General features: G+C 38.5%; 1 protein-coding gene across 1 annotated transcript; it reads right to left on the bottom strand.

Annotated features, from left to right (window-relative positions):
• Window positions 1-539: 539 nt before the first annotated feature.
• Window positions 540-11,001, bottom strand: LOC118426081 (acetoacetyl-CoA synthetase-like). Its single transcript, XM_035835339.1, has 17 exons — window positions 10,785-11,001; window positions 9,213-9,316; window positions 8,790-8,907; window positions 8,277-8,390; window positions 7,672-7,769; window positions 7,159-7,273; window positions 6,221-6,302; window positions 5,631-5,781; window positions 5,066-5,146; window positions 4,602-4,726; window positions 3,956-4,143; window positions 3,683-3,796; window positions 3,107-3,232; window positions 2,574-2,643; window positions 2,373-2,431; window positions 1,793-1,995; window positions 540-1,234 (listed from the first exon to the last, which is right to left on the bottom strand). The coding sequence occupies exons 1-17, from the start codon at window positions 10,900-10,902 to the stop codon at window positions 1,094-1,096; spliced, it is 2,007 nt and encodes a 668-aa protein (XP_035691232.1). The 5' UTR covers window positions 10,903-11,001; the 3' UTR covers window positions 540-1,093.
• Between the last annotated feature and the right edge of the window lie 58 nt (window positions 11,002-11,059).

The raw sequence follows: 11,059 nt of genomic DNA, 5'->3' as shown, positions 1-11,059 counted from the left end.
CACAGTAATTAAAACATATGTAGGCACTATGTGGCAGCAGCAAGTATTTTTTTTTTCCTTTGAACTAAAACCAAAACATCAAGTACTATTTTCCAATTCAAATAAAGTCAGTACTTATAATATGAACATGATTGAAAGACAAAGGTAGCAGAGCTCATTTTTTCTTCTTAGAAGAAACCTACTAGTACATGTATACAAACAACAAATACATGGACATATACTGTGCCATACCCACCACAATACATGATACACCACAATTGCTTCACTGTACACACATTTGCAATGTACATGTAAAGCCTACATGTATAATGCATCAGCTATGCATTCATACATTACTAGCAGTAGAGATTCCTTTAAATGCTAATGACAGGCATAAGACAGCATAAAAATTGTAATCAATTATCTTTAGGTAACATTGAAGACTTTCCAGAACATAATCTTATCTTTTAAAAGAATAGCCGATAAGAAATGCCGGGTAACTTTAAAATTTAACACATTGTCAAAATCCCAGAAACAAAAATCAGTACACTTCAGCCGTGCATGGTTCTGAGTTTGATTAAGGCATAATCTCAAAATGCGTGGGCATAAAGGATACCTATGAGGTAAAGATGCTCATAACTGTGTTCAGTCTACATTAGACATTAGTCTCTGCAAGATAGACTGTGCATATATTCATTCTCACAACAAGAACCAGTGGCAGGATCATTATAACAGTAACAATTTCAACAGTCACAGTCATACACCAAAACAAAGAGTCACACACACACCATTTCCCTTAAAGATCTACAAACTTTCTTATATTCACCCTCCAATTTCCAAATATTCAGCCAAACCTCTGCATAAGGACCGGCCGTCCATTGTGCAGGTGGTCCCTTGGCTTTTTTTTTGTTGCCTACAATTCAAACCAAAGTATCAAGAGTGACATATAGTGACAGTATTCTTCAATTCAGTAGAGTGGTAACTACATGTATAGACAGGTTTGACTGTATCTTGATTGTCAATGAATTCCTGACCCAATCTGTCCAGAAGTCGTCTGTATGTTCAAATTCTCTGGTGGAATAGCCATATGCATGCTACAGTTGTTGGCTCTCTCCTACCAGTTGCCCTGTAGTTCAGGAATGTGGTAGTAGAGATCGAGAGACTCTGGGTTGGAGTACGCACCCCGTTGTTGGATGTCCTCCCCAGCCAGTATCCGCTTCACGGCCACCTCTACCTTCTTCCCACTGATGGTGTACTAGACAAGAGAAAACAAATAAAACTTGTGTTGTTTTTTTACATCTATGAAGGAGGTATTGTTTTCAGTGGATGTGTGTACATGTACTATGTTTGTTAGACATAGCAGACTATAAAGTATAATGCTTAATATCAAGATTGGGGATAATACAGTGCACGTCATTTGTGCGCCTCCTAGCAGCTTTCCTTGGTACTTCAGCAGACCTCCCAGTTCTCATATCTTCTGTTCTGGACATGCTATAATATGGTATTTTCAGTGTCAGATAGCTTTGAGGCCAGGAAGAAGTTTTACTCCCCTAACAGCTTGCTATGAGGTAGATTTGGTGGACTTGAAAACTTAAAAATTTTTCATGGGTCACAAAATCAAGTTTCAGTGCTTTAACCAAAAGACCTTCAAGACACACATTTGTGTGCTGGAATTTCCACAAAAGCCAAAAGTGTAAACAATTTCCAATGTAGACAATCTAGTAGATGAAACAAGCTCAGTACAATTTGAAAAGTGCACTACAGATACATTCACTTTCTGTTCTAGCTTCCTCATAGCAGATTCCAAGCTCACAGGTATGTCCTCGGTCTCCATGATGATTGCGGGGACGTGGCGTGCCGACAGCTGCGTGCGGATGGCTGCACGTATTCTCTTCTGCAGGTCCTGAGACATGGAGGCTCCCGCAGACATCTTTAAGAACAAGATAACTCTCTCCTCGTGGTACTTGTTCCTCTGGGGGACACACAGACTGTCTTGGATCTCTGGAAACTCCTCCACTGAAAAATAATGTGACAGTCACTGTGTTAAAATGGTGCATGAGATTTCATGACACTAAAATGTAATCACGACAGTTGTGACATGTCACAGTGAACATAGCATCCAATTCAGAAGCTATAGCACTACAGTTCACGAAATATATATTTTTGAGAATCACCTACATGTAACTGCAAGATATTCTTTTACACACTTTTAAAAGGAACATTTTTTCTGCAGCCATGATGCTGTATGTGCCCCAAATTAGTTCACTGTGACATCATCACCTTGTCACAAAACCAATCACATTTGGTTTTAACATTAGACCAGGTTAGACAGTAGAGACATTTCTGAAAAATCGTTTTTCTACTTTTGAACGGTTCTGAGACACAAGACTCACCAATGTTGTAGATCTCTGCACTGCCAAACCTGACTCCATTAGGGTTCAGGGTTCCATCACTGGAAACATAAAAAGGAAATTGTGACAATATCTTTGCATGTACATGTACAATATACAATGTGCCAGCAATACAGTATGATAATTCAAAGTAATGTACATGTAATACTGTACAATTCAACAGTGTGTAAATACAACACTAACCTTCTTCCCAACATGACAATTCCTCCAGTCTTTGGGTTGATCTCACAGAAGTCTCCGTGGGCCCAGACACCTACAGAAACAACTTTAGTTATAATTACATAGTTGCAATATAGAGACTATGTATTACTCATTACCATGAAATCTTGAAATATTTGGGGTACTTTTCTTTTTTTAGTGTTTTACTACATGCATTCTTTAACAGTATTACAGGATGCGGTTGCAACCACAAAAATAAAACAATGCAAGAATCTGCTCCTTCCTATTACTGGGAAATTAACTCCCTTGAAAATAGACTTAATGGCGAAGCAATCAACATTTACTACCAGATGCACAATGTATACTTATGCAAGCATTTTTGGTACTGACAATGACAATGTGTTAGATACAACTTGGTTTTGCTGCCTTTAGTAGCTATCTTACTGACATTAAACCCAGAATCCTTCATAGGCAAATTTTTCAGTAGGAGACTGACAAGTTTGAAGAGAACACATAATTGCACAGTAGTTTATATATAGGAGATTAGCCTCTTTTACCCTGGAATTTGGCAAAGTAAGCCTTCTTGTACTTGAATCCCTCAGGGTCATTCCAGAAGACAGTAGGCATGGAGGGGAACGGTTTGGTACAGACTAACTCCCCACTCTCACCAAACACTGCCTGGCCTAGAGGGTGAAGCAAGCAATGAAGATTAAACACATTGCAACAAGCTTTTTGGAAGCTGAATCAACACATGCATGTATTAATATCTTATATGGATGTGACTGGTATGTATATGTTGATAAGGACTACATTTGTGTATATAGATGTGACTGTCTAAATACTATTCCACCCTTATGTTATGGTGCACGGACCTCATTCAACAATAAATTGTAAAGATTTCTGAATTGCAAAGATTGACACCTATGTACATGTACATGCTTTACATATAAATTTCAACCTAGTATGCTGTAAGAAAAGGGTGCTTTGGATGGGTAATTTTTTAATCTCTGCCAGCAACAACAAAGAGAAGAAAACAGACACATACATGTATATGGTTCTAGTATACACATGTACATGACTGTACATGTATCCCACTGTGTAAGTGCTGGAAAAATATTTTTTATGTTGTGTACCTTCCTCGTTCCAGCTCTCCACTGCCATTCCCAGACATCGACACTGGATCTCCCCCTTGTAGACAGGGACTGAGCAGTTGTGTCCAGCAAAAAGGGAAACGATATCTGTGCCTCCTAATAAACAAACAAGCAAATTAAAGAGTCAATTAAAAATGCTGCAGTTTAAAACATACTTGAATGTGATTGATGACTAAAAAAAAAAGAATACAAAGTTCAATTTTGACTATGGTAAAAAAATTTTAAACGACTTGATGTATCCTGTTTATATATTACCTGTAATAGAGCCAAGCAGCAAGTCTTTTTTGATCTTGGTGTAGACGTATTCAAAGCTCTGTGGCTTGAGGGGAGAGCCAGTAGATAAGATGGAGTGGAGGGAGCTCAGGTCGTGGGTCAGGGCGGGGTGGACACCCTTCTCCTCCAGCACTGTCAGCCACTTTGCACCAGTCCCCAGTATAGTGATCCTGTGGGAAGGACATCGGAACATTCATTATAACTTCTGAACCATCTTCATTCAGGCAGGAATTATCCTGTAAACTTGTGTGAGCAATTGGGATGCTAGCTCTCATTTTCACGGACACAAAAAATATATAGTATACATATTATATGGATAAGTCCTGTATAAATCATGCAATAGTCATATATTAATTGCCTGAAAAGATACAGATTGGAATCTGGGGTGATACAAAACTGAGTTATTCCAGTACAATACACCAAGCCATCGAATTATAGACAATGCTACAGATTGTCAACAGCTTGAATGTGCAATACCAAATGCTACTTAACCTGATGCACAGGTCACGATGTACAAAAAGGTTCTAATCTGTGCCAAATTCTTCTTAAATCTTAAATTTCATCATCATCATCATCATCATCCTCGCCGCATATCTTAAATTTACGACTAGTCTATGGCTTCTCTTACCCTATCTTGTCCACCAGGTCCCACAGGATGTTAGGAGTAGGCACCAGGGGTGATCCGTCATACAGTACGACTGCAGCACCCACAGCCAGACAGGATACCAGCCAGTTCCACATCATCCAGCCAGCCTGGGTGGGGAGGGGGGCAACAACATGGGTATTAAATCATACATGTGGTTTGTCATAACAATTCAGCGATAGAAAAAACGATTCAACTGGGCCAGGCCTATATACAAGACATATACAAGTATTTTACTTTCACATATTATGTAATCTATTTAATTTTTTTTACTATATGAACACTCATGACCATTACTACTTTACTTTGAATTCATATCTTTGTCTCTAGAACATATCCAAGAATATACCCCTGGTCAGAATATACCCGGATATGTTCTTTGTATATTATGGTCTTCCACATGGGGACAGTTAAGTGCCACGTGATGTCATCTGCAGAGCTGTACTTACTGTGGTGTAGTAGAGCATGATGTCATCACGGTCCATGTTCCCATGGATGACATGTTCCTTCAGGTGCTGTATAAGGGTGCCCTGTACAAGTACAATCATGCACACATAACTAACTGGCAATACAAACTACAATCAACAGAATTAGTAGCATTATACGGTCAGTTGACCAAAAATTAAAAACAACACAATTTTAGACTTTGAATTGAATTAACAGAAGTTAATCTTAAGTTAACCAAAGCTTTGGGTTCTTGGATTTTGAAGGAAAGTAGTCAACATGCATAATACATCCTTGGGTAGGCAAAAGAAACACAAAAATAAATAGGCATCCTGTGACACTGGCTGGTAAAACATTAACAATAAATTGGCATGAATGAACTGGAAAAATAAACTTTGACAACCACACATAGGAGGGCCAATATTTCAGCTGTTGGTGCCAAAATATTGATATTTTGTGGCTACTTTATATCCTGAAAGGTACATGACCTATTTCTAATTTCTACACAAAAAAAAGAACTTTAGGCAAATCAGAAAAAGTAAACTGGACACGAGTACAAAAGGCCCTCACCCCTGCAGAGTGTACCATACACTTAGGTGGGCCGGTGGTGCCGGAGGAGTACATGATGTACAGGGGGTGGTTGAAGGGAAGAGGTGCAAACTCCAGGGGAGGGACAGTTTCTCCATCCTTCCCAGAGGCAAGGAAGTCATCAAGAAACAAGCTGGAGAAAGAAAAAAGGTAAAAGCAACCATTGATCATAAATGTTCACAACTCACTTTGGCATTTTCTAGTACAAAATTAAAAAAGTCTTGTCCCTTTTAAAAAATCTTTTGCATATCAGGGAAGATTGAACACTGAACACACTGTCAGATAGATTAGATTGTAGCTATCAGAAGGAGTTGTCCAACTTAAAGCTTATTTATGGTCCCATTTTGATCAACAATGAGGCAAAAGTAAATAGTTCATATTACAAAATATCAGGCCAAGTGTAGCAGGCTGAAATATACCCCAAACATAATATAACCTGGGTAGAATCTGACCAGAGATATATTTTGCCTGCTACACTTGATACAGTGACACTATTCCGTTCATAATGTCTTTGCAATTAAGCCCATCAAAAGTGACTACAGAAATCAAAGTATCTCAGAAGAAGACCGTACCTTTTTGGAATGCTTGATATATCTATATCTTCTTTCTTGTTTACATATGGAATAATCACCACTTTTTCCAACTCTGGAAGCCCTGTGGGATAGAATGGCAGTGACAATTTGTTAGCAAAAATATCAGAAACACATCAGGATCACACATTTTATCCTTTTAACAAAACAGTTAGAAAATGAAGCAGAGCAGAAGTGTTAATAAGTTAGAGGGATCAGAATACTCTGTGTACTTGTACTGTGTACTTGTACGGGCGATCCGGGCTGGTGCAGGTAGAAATCACAATTCTTGCACCTCCCAGGTTTTACCTGCACCAATAATTTTCTTTGCCTAAGCCCATCAAAAAACCATACTTTGAGTTTGAAAATGTTCCTTATAGTACAATTCTGAATGTTATACTGCTGTATTCAAGGACTATGAAGAATGAGTGTCTATACTTGAGGCCAGTATAGGAGTCATACATTGTATGTCATTTTCATGTTTCAGGTTGATTTTATTATGGGCCAGTGAAGGCTAGGTGCAAGTTACACCAAAAATACCTGCACAGCTCCAATTTTACCTGCATTAATCTGTACAGTGTATACCCAGTACATGAACCAGTGCAGGTGATCAAAATCACCTGTACTGGTGAGAAGTACAGGCCTAGGTAGACACACAAAATACCCACACAGCTTCAATTTTACCTGCATTAACCTATACAGTATATGCCCAGTACATGTACCAATGCAGGTGTAGGAGTTACAGGTAGACATCAGAAATACATGCATAGCTGCCATGTTACCTGTACTAACCTTAATATTCCCAGCACATGGACCAGTGCAGGTGAGATGCAGGTGAGATGCAAGTAGATACCAAAAATACCGTCACAGGTACAATGTTACCTGCATATGCAGGTGCTAAGCATTTCAAGCCATAGGTAACCAAACTCAAGACATCTCACCTTCTACAACCTTCTGTAGTTTATCCAGGTGAGCATGTTGTTTTCCGTTGTACCTGACTGCATCGACGGAGAAGATCAGCTTGGGCTGGATCTGGGTGAATCTGTCCAGTACACCCTGTCAAAGGAACAGGCAAAATGTCATCTTAAACAAAAGTAATATTCAAATTTATTTTAAAAATTATTTCATACATATATCATTGCAACTCAACAGCTTGATGCATTCCCTTTAAACGTGCAACAACACTTTTTGTGCTAATAATCATATAGAATAATAGATGAGAAATCCTAAGACCAAACTTAAATTTCATACAAGATGAGACTAGCAGATAAAAATAAAAGTTTCAACTTCTGTGAAGTCTATGTCTTTTCGTGGATGCTTTCTTTGAAATAATATGTTCTTTGTGGATGCTTTGTTAGAAATAAGATGGTTAGCAAAGTTTTCAAGGCTACAGTTTAATCTGGAATTTAGAATTAGCCATACACATGTGATGAGTAATTAGACCAGTGTCTTACAGTGACTCCAAAGTCAGGAGAGGTTGAGCTCCAGACTGCACCTAGACTGGTTGCTCCCAACATGGCTTCAATAGTCACACAGCAGTTAGGGATATAACCTGTTTGGGAAAAGCAAAAAGAAATGTTGAAGGATAACTATGTTTAGGTACAATTGTGTTGGGGCTACCTACATTTCAAGTTAATAAGAAATAGCTCTTGAGCCCTGATGTACTCTTTCTATTCCTCTTGCAAAAAGGTCAATGTCTGTGTCCATGTTTTTCCCTTTGAAACGTTATCAACAAAATACCTTGCAGACAGAGGCTTTGACCAGGTTCTTAGTTCCTAAATGCAGTCACTATAAACTTTCTACAACTTGCCTATTGACAAAATTAAAGACTGTATACATATAGGCTGTGTAGAACATAATTTGGGTAAGTCCAGCTTTTTTTGTTGTGTTGGACAAAACCAGGTTTAATTCCTGCTTCAGAGTGAGTTCTACCAATACACACGTAAAATCTTAAACTAGAACCTTGATGCTAGCTTAGTTTATGCAATCAACTTAGTTGATGTAATCAATTAGACGTGTCACATTCAACAGTATAAAAACAAAATGACCAACAACCTACCCACAACTCTGTCTCCCTCCTTAATTCCCATCTTCTTCATGGCGGCTGCGTACACGGCCACGTTATCGGCAAGCTCGCGGAATGTTCTCTTCTCAACCTCCTCCCTGCCTTCCGCTATCAAAGTTATACAAGTCTTGAATGTTAACACTGACCAATGAGGATTGTATATTTTTATATCATAGTGGCATTTTTCATCTTTGCAAATTGAATATGAATAATCATTTGTTAGGTACCCAAAGCTGGAAATTTGGATTTGTCCTATCCATTTTCACATGCATATACACACAAGTCTTATTCATAATCTCAAGAAAGAAGCAAAGAAAAGCACACAATCACAAAACAAAGCACTGAAAACTTAAAAAGACATATGGCACTTATCAGTCTCAGTGTATATAACAAGTTAATATCATGATTTTGAACCATCTAAACTGAACTGAACTTAACCTAATCCCATTTCATATGACTTTCCTATATTAAAGATTTGAAGAGACAATACATGAACGAAATTTCTACCTGCAGCATATATAGCCACCCTGTCATCCCTGTATCTCAGCATGTTCTCTGCATAGTTCATCCTGCAGCCCTGGAACCACTGGGGAATCTCTGCTATGTTTTTACTCATGTCCACCACCTACAACAGTACAACAACAGTCAGGAGATGTCAGCTGTATGAAATATTTACATGGGTTTTTATCAGGAGATGGCAGCAGCTGTATTAAATGATTACAGGTGTTTTTATCACTATGTAAATTTCCAAATTTACAGAGCCAGCAACTGATGCAACAGGCAAAAGATAATTTGGAGTTTATAAGTAGGAATAATCTACTCAATGCTGGAGTGACAGACCATAGGAGAATGAAATCAGCCCATTACACTTGCATGGTTTAAAATAGAATAGCATGGGAACATGGGTATTTTCCTATTAAAATGGCTCACCTGATCATATATCTTGGAGTGGAGGATATCACAGAAGATCCAGACTTCTTCCCAGAACTCGGCATAGTTCTCAATAGACCACCTGAACAAGTCATTATAGCACTCTGCAGAGCAAGACAAAGTTGTGATGATCTTAAACGCAATAACTGATGTTTTGGTTAACAACTGGAATAACTTCAAGTGCAATTATCATTGATGAAAATGATATACTGTACATTGACATGTAATACATATGGTTTTCGTCCTTTGTCCACAAAAGGTTAGGACACATTGTTTTGCTTACACCTGTACGACAAAAGACTATACATGTACATGTACTTGAAACAGCTACCCTAGTGCTTTTGACAGACAAGTAATATTTTACTGGTGTCTACATTTTCTCTCAAGATGGTACTTTATTTGTGTAATGTTACCTCAACCTTCTGGCACTGTGGCACCAAAGTTCATTGGATTCCAGGGTCAAGAGCATGGAGTATATCATGACGAAGAAAGCTGATTATACAAGCAATTCATTTCTGTTTCTTATAGTGCATCAAGCAAGCTAATTGTTTAGTTTGTCCCAACTTCTACACTCCGTTGTGTTATCTTTTGAAACATGCTGTACATACCTGTTCAATGTGGCCCTAACATTATGATAATGGTAGGATCTTTCATTAGCACAGACAGCATATGTCAACCCTTAGGCAACCCGTGACTCTATTGTTACAGCCATTTTGAATTCCATCAGAGCAGTTGTCTAAAAACTTGGTTTCCAAATGTCCACTTTCCCCACTTTTCTCATAGTAGAAGCTTTCTATTTAGAAGAATTCCAAATGTCACTTTTAAATGCAAGAAAGCATGACATTTTTAAGTTGCATTGTAAACAAAGCTCTTTTGACTATTCAATTAAGGACGTTCTATATTTTGTTTTGGAAATACCTTTAACGTTACAGCAAGAACATTAATTCATTATATTATAGTCAGGTACAGAACAGTCTTAAACTTAGGATGTCACTTCAAATGATGACCAAAAATTAAAATAAAATCAATCTGAAAAATTAAAATTACTGCCAGATCTGGTGTTTGAATTAAGTTCACAACAGTTGTTTAAATGGTTTCCCATGGCCTGATGTCAGCTTCTCTCTGATTGGTCAACATCGATGGGAAGGTTGGGGGTGTGACACCAACACGAGACCACGCCCCTTCCTGTTTACATCTTACTGTAACTAAAATTCCCATGGACAAACGTAGCAAATCACGTTACAACATCTAGACGTGGTTATGAAATTCACAGATGTCAATATTTCTCAATTCTTTGTTCTCGCCGTATGACAGCGTGGCATATGGAAAACACTGTCTAAGGTAATCAATAACATTCGTCACATGTCATTACGAACATGTCATCCTTGCGTTGCCAACGTGGCTAACCCTCTCTCCCGGTGCTTCAGCATACTACATCGACCAAACAGCATCAATAATATTAACGTATTTGAAAGCACAAGGATACAAACAAGATACCATCGCAATGTTGACGTTGTTTTGGTAAATGAATGGCTAGGGGGAGGGGTAAACTGAAAACCGGACCATACGTACCCAGTTTGAGATTGAATTTGTTGTTGACCCTCTCGCGGAACTTGTCCATTTTGGTGACACGATTAGGATCTGGCCGCCACATGAGGACGGGGCGCTCCTTTGGGCGATCGCAGTCCATGGCCGGGGAGTTTTTGTCCAACAGTACGCTGAATGACAGAGTTGCTTCTGCACGTCTGGTGCGGCTGACTCAAAATGACCTCTTTACCTTTTCACCTCAGTGACCTTCAACACCAGGGTATTACTACGCTTCACAAAATAGTATCAGAAATTCCGAT

Source organism: Branchiostoma floridae, chromosome 11, assembly GCF_000003815.2.
Source record: "Branchiostoma floridae strain S238N-H82 chromosome 11, Bfl_VNyyK, whole genome shotgun sequence".
Classification (NCBI taxonomy): domain Eukaryota; kingdom Metazoa; phylum Chordata; class Leptocardii; order Amphioxiformes; family Branchiostomatidae; genus Branchiostoma; species Branchiostoma floridae.
The sequence above is the reverse complement of the archived record's forward strand: the minus strand, read 5'-3'. Positions and strand labels throughout refer to the sequence as shown.